At 40.2% G+C, this 15,319-nt stretch overlaps 1 protein-coding gene across 1 annotated transcript; it reads right to left on the bottom strand.

The window, feature by feature from the left end:
* Positions 1-2,287: 2,287 nt before the first annotated feature.
* Positions 2,288-15,089, bottom strand: BAZ1B (bromodomain adjacent to zinc finger domain, 1B; the record flags this gene model as incomplete). The annotated part of the gene is made up of 6 exons (XM_009700178.1): positions 2,288-4,117; positions 6,337-6,534; positions 7,395-7,516; positions 11,620-11,818; positions 12,683-12,827; positions 14,958-15,089. Coding segments are annotated over 6 exons (2,626 nt in total), but the record flags the coding sequence as incomplete, so codon positions are not given.
* Between the last annotated feature and the right edge of the window lie 230 nt (positions 15,090-15,319).

The following is a 15,319-nucleotide window of genomic DNA, read 5'->3' as shown; positions in this document are numbered from 1 at the left end:
TCCAGCCACTCGTCCCCAAGCCTACATAGGACATCGTGGGCATTCATGAGACATGTATTTCTCTCCAACTGTAAAGACCAGTTGCAGCAGGTACCATCAAGTGTCAGAACAACAAAGAGGCAAGGAAAAAATAGAAACTTTAAATTTACTCATATGCCAAAACTGTTCAAACAAAATGAGAACAAAGACACCAAACTAAAGGGTTCCTCCCTGCATCACATTTTCAGTTGTGATGGCAAGCTAGTCTCAGTTGGTACTTTCCTCTCCAAGAGGCTTTGTTAGCTGTATAAGCTTCCAGCTCTCCATTCTCCTCCAACAGATTGTATGGGAGCTATAGCTTCAGAGAGTGATAAGGTAAAGAACAATTAGTAAGTGCTGCAGTAACATGGAAATGGAAGTGACTTGACTTTTACTAAGAAAATATAGATATTAATCGTGTTATCTCAACAGGAAGTTCTGTATTGACTTCTTTTGAAGTTAAGAAAGAACAAAAAAATAAATTTATGCTTTCTTACACTGGGTTCTTTTCTGAGCTGAGACTAGTTTGGTAGCACTGGCTGCAATCTTGATAGGTTTAACTTGAAAGAGGTTAGCGCTCCCAGTGTTACAGATGTTATCAGAGTGGTGAAAAAGGAACCTCTGTGCGATATATATCTATACATATGTAAAAGAGTAGTTGCTGACAAGATATATATTAATATTGAACCACTGCACAATAGGTGTTTTGTCAGCAACTACTCTTTTACTTCCCCCAGAGATACTAACATTATTAAAAGCAAATGCAAGTGATGTGGTATGAAAGCCAGTACGCCGAAAAAGCCCACAGAAAGCCTGTGTGATGGTAGGAGCACACTGATACAGTTCTCACTGCGGTTATCCAGAACTATTTCTCACATACTAAAACCACACCAGCCCCCAAGACTGAAGTCCTGAACTGATTAGCTCTGAGTTGCCAAACCTGCAGCCCTAATTACTGCACCATCAACATTAACCAAGATCTTTGGCACTTTGAGGTACCTTTATGCCTGGTAGCAAGTGATTAATGGGTAAAAGAAGCCCTGAATGCCTGAAATGTTGGGGTTTTTTTATGTGGAAAGCAAGCAGTATGAATTCAAACCTTAATAAAAAGCTTAATCCTTCCTTCCCTGCCAGAGAGACCTAGTTTTCCCTGGGGAGTCCAAAAGAATGAATTAAACTTTCTCAGCACACAAGCCAAATGATTTTTATCTCCATCAACGTAATATTGCTTTTCCTCATATATAACTAGTACAAACTATAAAGAAGTATCCCAAGGACTAGTGTCCAAACTATATTTAATTTTGCAGTAAAATCTTATCATGAACTTGAACTTGCTGTCAAACAACTGCAGCGCTACAAGAATTGGGGCCAAGAGGCCATTCAGCTACAGCACGTTAGATATTTGGTATTTCGTTTTTCTGGAGAGGTAAGACAGCACTCCAGATCTTCAGCAGTTTATTGATACTTCTGAGACTCACAGTTCTTAACAGAAGACCTAAAAGGTCTATTTATTTTCAGTGTGAGGCATGGTTGTATCCAGTCTACTTCCTTCAGAGCCTCAGGGTATTCCATGTTATTTACCTATTCTTGGGCTAGAACAGATACTACCAGATTCCAGCTAAGGCACATAAGCCGGGCTCCATGCAGGACACTTGTCCCTCAACCGTTTCAGAAGGGATGTAACAACCTAGATGAGCCATGCTGTCCACTTCCATCTGCCCAGCACCCACATTTAAAACAAACAAACAAAAATCCCTGAAGTGTAATTCCAAACTATTTTGCTCTTCATACTCCATACTCCTTAGCAAAAAGCACTACTTACACAGAGGCATATAAAGTTTGGTATTGCAACTCATGATTTATAGAGGTTTGAGTGGTCAGTTTATACTTATACAACTCCATAACTAATTCTTTAAAGTGAGAAACCGTAAACTGAAATTTATTGCCTAAGTCCTAATCTGGGAGAAGGGCTGCTAGCATCAGCCTGACAATGCACATGGCAAGAAGGCCAGCAGCGGCCGTAGGAACCAGCTTTTAGGCAGGAAAGATCTCCTCTGTGCATAAGAGCCAGAAGGTGTTTGGACACAGACAAATTTATTTGTTTGTTTTCTGTCCCCAAAACAGATTTTCTGTTCTCCAGCCTTCCTGGGCCTGACAGAATTGGAAAGATACTGAACAAAAGATGTCCACAGATGAAAATTCAGAAGCAGTTATTGCTTTTTCTTAACATTCCAGATTTTGAGCTACCATAGGAACCACAGTAGCTGAATTATATTTCTCCAGTGAGTAAAACCCTTAAAACCAGACAATGCTTTCGAAAATAGGCTGTCAATTTTGCCATTAACTTATTCCTCTCTGCTCCACAACACACAAACACTTTACTCTCTTGGTATTTTTTCTTACCTCTCATTTGTATTTCTTGTTGCTCCCTCTCTTTCTTGGCTTGGATGGCAAGAAGGCGCCTGCTCTTCACAGCACTGATCATATCATCAGTTTCTATTTCTACCCGGTGCTCTATTTTCACAATCTCGTTTTTTTTCTTTTCATTTCTTCCCATCATATTCTCATCTTTCCTGTTCTCCTTGTTCTTGGCCACCATTTCTTTTCGCTTCTGTTTTTCTGCTCTCTTCTTGTCGTTTTCTTCCTTCAAGATAGCTAGGCGCTCCTTCCACAGCTCAGCTGATGTCTGCTGCTTGGCCTCCACATGGTCCTGCACTGAGTACGTCATTAGAATCCGGTGGCACAGCGCTCCAAGTATCCGCAATTTTTCTTCAGGAGTCAACTCAAAGAACTCCGATGTCTCCAGTTTCTCCAAAAACTCATCTTGTACTTCATTATCCTCAAAAGCTGCCAAATCCTTGCTTTCGTCTACATTATCTGAGACTTCACTTTCCTCTTGCACATCCGACTTGCGTAGGCACAGGCGAACCAACTCAGAAGCAGAATGCAAAGTAAGCGGTATTTCAGAAAGCTTCATTCCCAGCTCAGCATAATCTTCAGCAATTTCATCCTGCAGCAGGGTCTGCAAGAGAATGACCAGTACTCGGTTCAAATAAAGGAAGCCTCCCTTTTCCGCACAAAGCGCTTCCATCAGGGAAACTGCCGTAATGGGATACTGAGCATCTGGCATCAATAACCCTGAGTAACAGCTCAGGAACTCCACCACCATGGCGACGTCCCCAAAGAGCGTATTAGGAAGTCCTTCTGGAGTATCAACCAGTTTAAAAGTAGGCAAAGTTTTCCCTTTAAGATCTTGGTCCTCATATCTTTTCTGTTTTTCCAGTTTTTCCTTCATCTCCTTCTCCTTCCGCTCCTTTGCTCTCTCCTTCAGTTTCTCTTTCAGCTTCTCCCTTTTCTTCTTCATGTACTCCTTTCGCTGCTCCTCTGTCATGGTGGCCCATTTCTTCCTGTGCTCTAGAAGCTCGTAGCGTTTCTGTACTAACCCTCGCAAATCCTCAGGGAGACGGGCACGATCCTCATTTGACAGTAACCTAGCTGTTTTGGAGATGATGCAGGAAAGAGCACTTTTTTTGTCTTCCCGGTCTTTGTTTTCTTTGTAATAGGCAATGAGATGGAGTGCTGCAGGAGGCAGATGTTTCTGGGGTTTGCTGGAAGACCTAGGGGTGCCTCCAGAATTCCTGGGAGTCCTGGACACCTTAGTGGTACCTTTAGCCATGTCCAGCAAAGTAATTTGTTTCATTTTCATCTTAGGGGTCTTCAAGCCTTTCCTAGGAGACTTAGATTTGCCTGATGACTTCTGCCCATTCAGAACTCTTTTGCCTCTCTGCTTTTTGTCCAAGGATTTGTTGCTGCCCTTTCCCAGTCGGTTCCTCTTTGGAATGTGAAAGTTAGAACCAAGTTTAGCAGGTGACATGATTTTCATCACCTCTTCCAGCTCCTCTTTAGGAGATTTTGAGTTCTTAGAGTTTTTCACCTTCAGTGGAGAGCCAATAATAGATTTCTCCAAATGCACATGGCACCACAGAGTAGGGCTCAGTGGCTGGCCCAGGGATGATCCATCAGCTTTGGATTTCTTAGAAGGTTTCCTGTCAGGCGATCGAGAGCTCTTCCTCTTGGTTGAGGGGTTGAGAGTCATATACTAACGTTAAAGAAAGAATGACTTTAATATTAATGTTTAAAGGTAAATGAAGGTTATCTAGATGCTTTTCTGTCTTTTTTTGGCCTATGTTTAATGTATTTTTCCAATGAACAAGGAGTACTCAACACATTAAGGGTAACAGGCTTCTGCAATAGCTTTCGATATTCTACATTGTAGTCACTACATTGGTTATGAGGTCACTAGCTCATTCCACAAAGTTCACATTTAACTTTACAAAATGAAACAATCTTCAAAAAACAAGAATTTTAACTGTTTCCAACTATATCACATAAAACCACTTTGTTTCCACTTAAAAGGTTATGGGGAGGGGGTTTGTGTGGAAAACGCTGATGGTTTCAGAAACTATTTCTCTGCTCGGAGATTTCTTGGTGAGTCGCGTAGGGTTCAGTCCTGGACCCCACCCAGCTCACCACCCAGAGGAAAACTGAAGGAGCACAGAAGGGATGGGTGACAGGAGTTCAGAGACTGGTTTCTGAACAGCCTGAAAGTGTCTGGAATGAAGGTGAGACAGGATTCAATTCTGAAGTAATGTGATTGAATATCTGATTGTTTTTAAAGCTGCTCAAATAACCTAACAGCATACTTTCAGCACAGAACAGTTTAACCCAGAGCCAAAGAGAAGCTGATTTTAGGACTATCTCAGCATCTCAAATTCAGTTTCAGGATGCACCCAAAACACTAATATATTTAAAGAAGTAAAAAATAAAATACAAGAATATAACCTTTAGTTTATGGACAAAATTACCAGAAAACAGGGGCGGAAAATTTGACATTCCTTAGCAATAAAAAATTCCACAGTGGTAAGCACAGCAAAAGGTGCAGGCATCTAAGAAGCATTTATTTAAGAACAGATATACACAAATGTGATCAAGTTGAGATTGCCATAGGAATATTCAGATTTTCTGGCTCATGGATGTTCACTCGAGGGCTTTAGTTTAAGAGCCCTCGTTATGCCATTACAGAAATTTTTACTGAAGATTGCACAATCACCAAATCCAGTGTCTGCATAACTTCATTCTACAAAAATTCTGTGTTGAAATCTTTGCTGAAGAGAACTACCTAAGCAGAAAGTATCCAATGTTGATATGAATCATGATAATTACAAATTCACAAATATTAGATCTACAACTTACACTGTATATCCAACTGTCACATACAAAGTTATTTTGTCAGAACACTAACGCTGGACTAAAATTCTCCAGCACCAATTCTCAAAGTTTACAAACTCAACAAAAATTCAATCTCCATGCCTCTAAACATAAAGTTAAGGACTTCTGCAAGTCAAACCGAAGATTTTTCTTATACTAAGGGTACACCTCCATCTATCAGTGTGCTGAATAAAAGGATTTGTGCACCACCAGCAAATACTTTAATTTCTATTAAGGCAGTGACCCCAAATACTATAGCAAGGGTAAGCACAGCTCAAATATGAAGAAATTATTTTTCCCTTTAAGCAAATTTACAAGTGTCCAGAAGAGTTCAGAGAAGCTTGCTAGAAAAGGGTGTTCTCCTCCTGATGAGGAAAATGGTATCTAGCAAATATTTCTCTTCCAGTTTTAGAACAATGCTTGACAAAGACTAAGGCCATGAAGAAGTGAGTTTACTAAATGAACAAAATAGTGCTTTCTACACCCAAAGATGGATTTTAAAACAGCAGATTTCATGATATGGCATTTACTCAGTTAACAGTATATTTGGCTGGTCATTACAAAGGGCTGGAAAAGAGGCCATCCCCGCTAGAGTATTCAGTACAAAATTTGTGGTATCTGCCATCACTCAGTCCAGCACCATATGAGAACCAAGTATCATGAAGTCAAACACATCCGGCTCTTGCATTGCAATCGTGAAAAAGGCCCAATAACTGACATTACCTGGTAAGGACTATAGCCCTTCCATTTGTCTTACACCAGCAAATCATGTCTTTACTTGTAGACAAGTAAGGCAAACTATTAGAAAAATCAAGAAAAGCCAGTTACACTTCAAATTTTCAAAGCAGACCACTGTTTAAGACATTCAAGTCGTGTCACCTCTCAAAGGGTCAATATTCAAAAGAGTGGGCTCTCCTGCTCTGCATCTCTCTCAGCCGAGGTAAGCTTAAGAGCACCAAAACCCAACTGGCACACTGAAGTCTTTGCCAAGACTGTTTGACGGTGGGGAATGGGTAAGAAAGCAAAGGAGGTACTTTTAGGAATTCTTACCTTATGTGGGTCAAGCAAGAAGTCACTAAATTTACTGGGGAGAGAGTATTTCTTCACTAACACATCCTCCACTACCCACGGGGCATTCTCACACGTGCCAGCCCGTAGCGCGTTATGACGGATGAAGTACCTCAGGATCTCCTTGTTGGGAGGACGCTCTGTACGGACTAAACTATCTGCTGGTACATTGCTGATGATCTTGGAGATAACAAACAGACTGTTAACATTTAACTTCTAACCACATTACAAATACACATCATACAGCTAAAAGGAGCAAGGATCATTGTACTGCTTCATGTCTACAAACTCTGCTCTTTCAAAGCTCTCTTGTGAAGACTGAGAACAAACCAAACAGAACTTGCAGAACTGAGATGCACAATAGAGATTGGTAGGAGACTGAGTTAGGCAAAAAAGTAAAAATCATTAGTTTATGTTGCAGAATTCTTGCCAAAGCCCACTGCTTTATCTCCAAGCTTCCTCTGGCTTGTGCTTCCTGCTAACTTAAAAGCTTTTGCATAGTAATCTTTATTTTGTTTTGATTTTTTTCCTGAAATCAGAGGAGGAACTCTACAAGTGGTACTCACTAAATTGAGGTCAGCACTGCCTCTCTTATCAAATTAGCAGATGACAAAAAGCACACAGCAGTGGTGCAGCTACACAGGTCTTCCCAAAGCGCAGTTACCTATGACTCTCAGAGAAGCTCAGTTAGAACAAGAGCAGCAACTGCTGCTCATGATTTAACTAGTCTACCTCTGACCAAGTTTTATTAACTGCCTGACCAGAGATTAGGCAGTTAACAGCAACCACTCTAAAGCTATTGTAGCACTGTGATTCGGTGTGTGGTACCAGGGAATTGCACAAAACCCAATTATGTACAGAAACAGCCAGGCTAGTCAGCCTCCCAGACAACTACAGCCATCCTGCTTCCAATACCGTGACTCTGGCAGAAAGTACTTACATTGTGCTGTAGAGACACACCAACAGTGACTATTTAAACTTGTATATTCATGTTATAGGGATACAAGGACTGAATCAAGGGATTCAAGCAGACAACTCACCTTATCTTCATTTTTCAGCTTGACATCATATTTGTGTGGCAGGAATTTAGGAGGAACCCACTTCCTTTCTTCCTTCTTCAAAGAAGTGGGAAGCTTCCGAGGAGACCTACGTGCTCGATCATCTGATAAAGCAAGGTAAGACATAAAGTGTCTTAGCATTGGAGTCCAAAAAAAAAAAAAAAAAAAGGGTTCAAGAATCCAGACCAGTGCGGGACTGGGCACCCCACCCCTTGCTAGCTTTACAGTGTTCAGTTAAACTAGAACATCAGAAAAAAAATACCAAACCAAGTTTTAGAAATATCCTGCAGATGCAGGCTGGGAATGGAATCCCTAAACAGCTCTGAAGCAAGGGGTAACACTTATCCTCAAGGAGTACAAAGAACCACTTGAAGTATTTAAATCCACCTCTCCAAGACAGTAAGCCGCAGCTACCTATGCAAAGGGAGGAAATGTCTATAAAATTCCTGAAGGGGAGACAGGTTTCATAACCTTACTAGTAACCTGCTTAGGGAGCTCCTGCCAAGAGCCCTAGCTGTCTCTGCCATGCCACATTTGAAATAATTCTACTGCAGGAATTACTGACTCTAAATTAAAGTAACTTTTAAAATCATTTACCTTTGGTGGCCTTAAGCATTTTAATTATAAGCCCTATGTGCAGGAGCTAGTTTAGCTGGAGATTTTAAGCACACTTATACAACCAGTCTTTTTATTCTCAAGAGAGATGTAACAAAGAGTACAAAGGCATCACATCCTCTTGCCAGTTGGTGTTGTGTCTATTATTTCTACATTCAGATTGCAAATGTTAATCATTTAAGACAAAATCCAAGCTTACTGAAGACAGCGATCCCCAAATGTTTTCATGTTTGTGGCTATGACTCGAAGAAAATACTAAAGCAAGCACAGTAGATGAGAATAATTATCTACTAAGTATACACAGAATACTTAGTAGCAAGTAGATGCTAGACCTAAGTCAGACTTTTAAAAATATATATACACACACCATTGTCACACTGTAAGCCCTATAGCATTCAAGCTTCAGCAGCATTATAGCCTACATGGTGTAAACCCAAGTTCTGACCCCATCCCTGCCTTCCAAAATCAGTCACCTTTGTTAGGGAGCAGACCACAGATCCTACAGGCTCACTGCATCATAGACATAAACGCGCAGCTACGTCCCACATTAGTGCTACGTTTCAGATAATGCAAAGTAGAATCCTCCGCTTCAAGCAGCACTCATTACAGAAGTTTTTCTTTAAAATGAAAACCCCATAATTTTGTAACAGTGATAGTATGTGTGAAAGGAGACTAATCCTCTCATTGTAAAGTCAGGCTGAGACATAACTTTTGCCCGCTTTGGTTCCACATTAAAAAAAAATCTTGCTAAGTTCACAAATACTGAACTATGTTTTTCTGCTCAACGGCACAATGGAAGTCGCATAGAAGACACTTCAAGCTCTGTAAAAGATCCGCTTCCAGAGATCTGCCTCAACATCTTTTAAGCTGCCGAATGTTATGTTTGCTGGATTTCTACACCACACATAGCAAGCTTATATTTAAGAAAAAACAACGTGTTGCTTAGTCCTGGCTCAGTTTGAAGGACTCCGCTACACTGCTGCCTCTGTAACAGGCCTGTAAGCAACCCTTCTTTTTGGGATTTATGTTCTAGATCCTAGAAACAGGGCTAACTACACTGAATTCTATCAAACAGCACCTGGGTACTCAGGGGTGGGGAAGAAGAAATCCCTATACATTCCTCCTAAAGTTATTTCACAGAAAGCATACTTCATTTGTTGTTGCGTTGTACTGTAATAAAACTTACATTCACTACACTACTGGAACCCCATAAAGCATCCATAGGCTGTTGTCTCCTCCTTTCACCACTTATTTTGGATTTTCCAAAGCAGTATTAGCTCCAAGTACAGCTCAAGCTGCAGAACCCACCTTCAGTAGTTCACCACCCATTTTCAGAAAAACTAGCCTTTCCTCTCACTTCTGCAGATTTTCCAGAGTTCACTCCCTAAGCAACTAAAAATACAAAGTCATGTCAGACTGCACATATGATGCAATAAAGATGGTATAAACCCCTTATTTTTAGCTTCTGAAGCACAGTTGACTCCTAACCAGAGAGACTGAAGCTCTCGTTCTCTGCCCCTTTTTTCCTCCAACAAAATCAGCAAGTTTGACATACGCATTAGTAAAAATGCTAAGGTTAACTCTGCCCCCTCGTGTGTGCACAGAAAGATACAGCTCTTACATCACACACAGAGCCTGTTAACTGCTTCTAAATGCTCACTCTTGCATAGTGACCTTAACCCATACTACCAGTGGTCAAGCATGCAAATTATTAGAAAGAAAAAAAAAAATTAAATTAAGCATGGCTAGGTACAGACAGTGCACACAGCCTCCCGGAGGCACAATTTCAGGGCCTGAATCCACTAAATGAAAGCAAATCTTTACTACTTCTGTAGTATGCTGTATAAATGTAGCAAATGCTATATAGTTATTTTAATGGACTCTGGAATAAAGATTCAGTAATGAGTTTACTATGAACCTATGTTTTATTATAACCCAGAATATAAAAGCATGAGCAATAAAATATCCTTTGAATAAATGCATATATCCAAGGAGAGGAGTTAAAAGAATGAGTGCGTACTGCTTTTACTGACTGTGTTATGACTCTGCTAGCATCTTTGACTTCAAAATGTTCAGGTTCATCTTTTATAGAAAGGACAGTCCCAATTTACAGAGGCGACAACTAAACACAGGCCAGATAATCAGCTGAGTCAGAGACTGAAAAAGGTGCAGGAATCCCCTCTCCTGCAGTATTCTTCCAATCTCAGAGCTCTGTACCAGCAATGTCAGTAAGAGCACAGCTGAACATAGCTGGTTAGAATACTGCACACCAATGAATAAAATATTATGGTAGACTGTATTAAACACCCAAGCTCAAAAATGGTGCTTTAAATTTGGTCAATGAGCATTTTTAAAGGAAAAGGGACTTCCCACGCCTTTTATACAGTAGTTTGAGAGAACTACCACTCAATAAAAACAAACAAAATAAAAAAACCCCACCAAAAAGCATGCATTAGTCCCTCTCCAAACACTACTACTGTTTCAAAGGGTGAGTATAAGGCTAGATAGTTACTGCAACAGGCTTTTTTTCCTTCCTGGTTATACAGAGCACCACAATGAAATCAAAACAGCTCCTAACTTATTCCAGTACCAATCAGAAACACCTGACAACTATTAAGTTTGGGACTAGAGCTTGGTAGAAGTTGTTTTCCACTCCTGACTTTGCTATTGGCTTGCTGGGCTGTTTTCTGAGTTTCTTCTTCTCCATTTTAGAGGAGGTTATACACACCTTCCCCAGATGTTGGAATGGCTATTTACAAATGTAAACAGTTTATTACATTTATGTGCCTTTACAATTAAGCTATCCAGATTACAGCTATGCTGTGGGGTTGTGGTTTTTGTTTGTTTTACAACACTTTTTGAAATCTCTTTTAAAGAATCTTATAATTCCATTTTTAAGAAGTTACACAGGACAAGAAACTAATTTTTTTTTTTTTTTCCCTCTTTCAACAGTACCTTCTCAGAGTGAAGAAAAGCCTTGGATATCCCGTTTAGTTCTGCAGAAAGGAGGAACAGATACGAAAGAGGGGAACAATGTTTCGAAGCATGCACTATTTTGAACCCTTAGGAAAAAAACTAATATGCATTTTTTCTGCATTAATTTTGTCTCAGCATTTGAAAATCAGAAAGATAAAACAAAATTAAAAAAAACCACCAAAACTTTTTTATGTCAACTGGGGACATGAAAGAGAATTAGAGCTTGTCTGCCTGCAGAACAGGCTTTAGAACTAGAGATGTTTGTTCTGAGGATGAACATCACAGCAGAACTTTATGATTCTGCATGAACCTTCGCTGTTCCCTCCTGCCTTTTTTTAAATACACTTGTTATAGTTTCAAAGCTTATATGTTTCATGCATAGCTTTTGATATTACACCTTAGAATACCAACACATTTTCTGCTTTAAAACCGGCAAGAAAGCCAACAGCACTGATGCCACCAAAGCTGCACCACTAACAACGACAATTTCAGGATTTTCATTATGTAACAGCATATAAACATCACGTACAACATTCACAACCCAGTCCCAAGACACATACAAATTCAAATACTCACTTCCAGGTGCTACCTACTGGCATGCTGTCTTACTACTTACTCATACTTTCCCTCCTGTTGTCATCCTCCTTCAGGATAGCTTCCTTCTGGTTGTCCTGGGCTGCCTGGCTGGAGTTCTCCTTGTCACTCGATGGGGAATCACAGGCTCCGTCAGATTTCTTTTCCGAGGCTTCTTCATCAACTTTCTCCAGGGGATGTATTTTCACAACTTTCACAGGCAACATTTTCTCCTTACCAACCTGCACAGAAATATTGATGAAAACTGAACCTCAGCAAGACATGTGAACTAAAGAGCTTTAACGCTACAAGGAAGGAACAAAAGCAGCTAAGAATACCTACAAACTGTAATTTAGCAAAACATTTAACTGACATGCTCCTTGAGAGGAGCTCATGATCTCTCTCATGAAATAATTACAGTACTTCTTTCTACTACTCCTACCTGGAAGTTCCGTAAAAATTGCTATGAGAGAGAGAATTGCCAACCCGCAAGTTTTTCCAGTGTTTAATAATGCTGCTTTCTCAGCCTAAGGAAAGAGGGTGCGTGCAAGGTGCAAGCATTCTCTCAGCAGGGGGTGCTGAGAGAGCACATGTCCTAAACAGATTGATAACAGAGAACATTTTATAATTTTCCCTTATTTTTAACAAGTTTGAGTTTTCCCCATCATTCCCAGTTATGGAGGGAATTTTTTTATCATTAGAACATCGTTAGAGATTCGTAAGTAGTTGACTTCAAGTTACAACAGCTGAAGACTACTACTCCTTCTGGGAACGTTAGGTAAAAAGATTATGGCAGATTACAATTCTAAACTTCTTTTAACACATATTTTATACTGTATGGAAACATACACATGTGTCTTTCCCCACGCACACACATAGAACAGTCATTTTTCTCTTGCCACCAGTATGGTCATCCACATGCTTCTGCTTATGGAACCGTTTTGCATTCAAAGGCAGGTGCTGTCATTGGGATTCTACAGAAAAGAAATTCTAACCATCTTTCTGATAATATAAGTGGCTAACATATTCTTCCCATCTCCTGCCTTTAGATATCCAAAATTAGCTCTGTGCAAAAGCATGGAATAAAATGAAAAAGAGACCCTTACCTCAAAGTCACACTCTTCTCCCACTGCAAATTTGGTCATGATCTCCAGCCAAGCTGCATCCACCAACTTTTCCAAAGATACAGTGTTGTGGTGGACTATTTCCAGCACCAGTTTCTCATACCAGATGGGGAACTCCTCCTTCAAGCTGACCAAGCACACAAGAAGTGTTCATTATCAGGGATTAAAAGCCAAAATGCAAAGTAGCCTCCCATTTTGCAATTCCAGGAACATTAACAGCCAGGACAATGTTTGAGGCAGATGCCACATTAGCATGCAAACATCCAAGGGCTTTTTGCTGCCCTCCCCCCAGCACCCCCCCAAAGTGTTAATTGGCATGACAATACAAATTGTACTTGTCCTTCCCCGAAGGAACACCATAAAGCATTCTGGAGGAGCAGCACTGACTGTGAACCCTTTCTCGCTGGTTATTACGGCGTCTCTATTAGATGTTAAATATATACCAAGACCATGTCATTATTCTGGGGCTTGTTACTTTAAAGTTTTTGCTCCCAACAATAACACGATGCTGATGTACATTTAACATTTCTTTCTTCCCAGACTGCTAACAGAGTAAAGAAGATAGAGGCAGGTTTACACAATCAAATTATCTTTCCAGAGAAAAATATTTTGTGTGTTTCACCAATCTTCAAACTTTTTCATTCAAAGAAGAGAAAGGACTGTTACAAATTTACTTGACTGATTTCCTTTGCAAAAGATCAGGTCAGTTAGCTGACAGGAGTACTAAGACATACACTGCATAAAGCTTTCTGGCAAAAAAGTGAAGTTACTGTAAGGAGGAACAAAATATTCCACTTTTCCAAAACCCTTTTAGCTTCCCGGGCTCGGGGATCCACTGCTGACAATCCTCAGCTATATTTGCTGTTCTTACAACCACCATGAACAAATTTATTCCTTTAGCAAACTGCCTAAAAATGAACTTTTTTTATTCAGACTAGTGTCAGGTATTAAAGCAGCCAGTAAACTGCCTGGGAAGCTTTTAATCCCGTTTCAAAGAGACAATACCAAAATCTCATTTCACAGAGTCTTATTTTTCCCCCCACATTTACAGAGACTATAGTTAAATTTGTTATTGAGAAATCTTTCATTTATATTTCGTTTACATTTCTTAACGTTTTCAGAAGCGGCCAACCAATTCAACATTGTTAACAGAAAGTAAGCGACACTAGATCAGTGGGTTTTGACTCAGGATTATAAATTTATGGAGCTCGCTCTGCACCCTCCTCTCAAACAAGAACACTAGAGAGGAAACACTGAAGACTGTAGTACTTCAACCGTCACAGAAATTAGGACTATTAGCAAACAGGTTTCTTATTTGTTGCCTTTAAGGATGTAATTAACCTCAAATGATGGGGAATTTCTCCTTAGGCTAAGGCTATTAACTCTTTTGCCAATGAATCACAAATGTGGATTCTTCATGAAAGACAGGAAGCAGAAAATTTCACCTCTTAGGTAGTACTGCTGACAATCTCCCCAGTTTAAATCCAGGGAAAAAGTCCAAGTGACCAGTTCACAGAAGACAGAAATACGCCATTTGTTTGACATAATTCCTACAATTTGGTAATCACAAAGTAAGTTATACATGTTGGTTGAGCCAAGGACTTGCACCTTTACAGAAAATTCACTTTTAAGGCAAGGTCATGCTGGATCTCAGCCAATGATTCATCGCCTCTGCTGTTTGCTAGAGGGGGAGGTCAGGGACAAGGCAGCCCAGAGGAACACTGGTGGTCTGAACAGAATAATGATTCTTACTGGTTTCCCTTTGTTCTTTCTTGTTCCAAGTAGACCAGAACCCCAAAATCTCACTTCAAAATAATTTATTTAATACAACAACTGATTCCAATGCAGATTTGGAAAAAATAATTGCAGCTGTGGACCTGGCTGATGTGTAACACTTCAATGACCTCTTTTTACTGTAATTTTACTTTAGGTCCTTCAAGATTGATTTTTTTTTTTCCCCTCTGAAAAATTCCCATTACTCAAGGGGCTTTAAAATATGCCAAGTACCACAGGCTGAACTATTTTGGTTCAAGCAATACCAAGATTCAGCACTAAGTACATTACTCAACAGCATTATTGATGGCATCAAATTTGGACTTCATTTACTTTCTGCTCCAGAATCCCCAGATCTACTTACAGCCAGTAAAAAGCTACTTACCTCACCTCATAAACTAGCAATCACGTATCATTCCCAAGTCCACTCTTTTGCCCCAATGCCTAAAGATAGACACATACCAATTTCTTCGCTGGTACTTACAGCTCAGCGACTTCCTGCTCCTCCTCCCAAGCCTCTTTGTGCGTCAGCTGGCTGCTTCCTGTGCTTTTGCACGTCCATATTCGTTCGCTGTACCTCTCCAAACGTGCTTCATACTCTCTGCAGAAGTGGGAGCTCAGGAAAATAGGATTTATGCAGTGTAGACCATAATCACAGTAGCACAAGACAATCAAATTCAATTAAACCCTTACTATTGGAGGGCACAAAGGCCGAGGATTGCTACAGTACAGTTTGACCCTCTGTCTACCATGGAGATGCTGCATTAAATCCGATGGGTTTTCAGACCAGAATGCACTGGAGCTTTCTGCAGTTGAAATGCCCATCCTGTTCAGCACTGTCATACA

Source organism: Cariama cristata, unplaced genomic scaffold, assembly GCF_000690535.1.
Source record: "Cariama cristata isolate BGI_N322 unplaced genomic scaffold, ASM69053v1 scaffold38395, whole genome shotgun sequence".
NCBI classification, from domain to species: Eukaryota; Metazoa; Chordata; class Aves; order Cariamiformes; family Cariamidae; genus Cariama; species Cariama cristata.
Note: the sequence above shows the minus strand (reverse complement) of the source record. Positions and strands in the feature narration are given on the sequence as shown.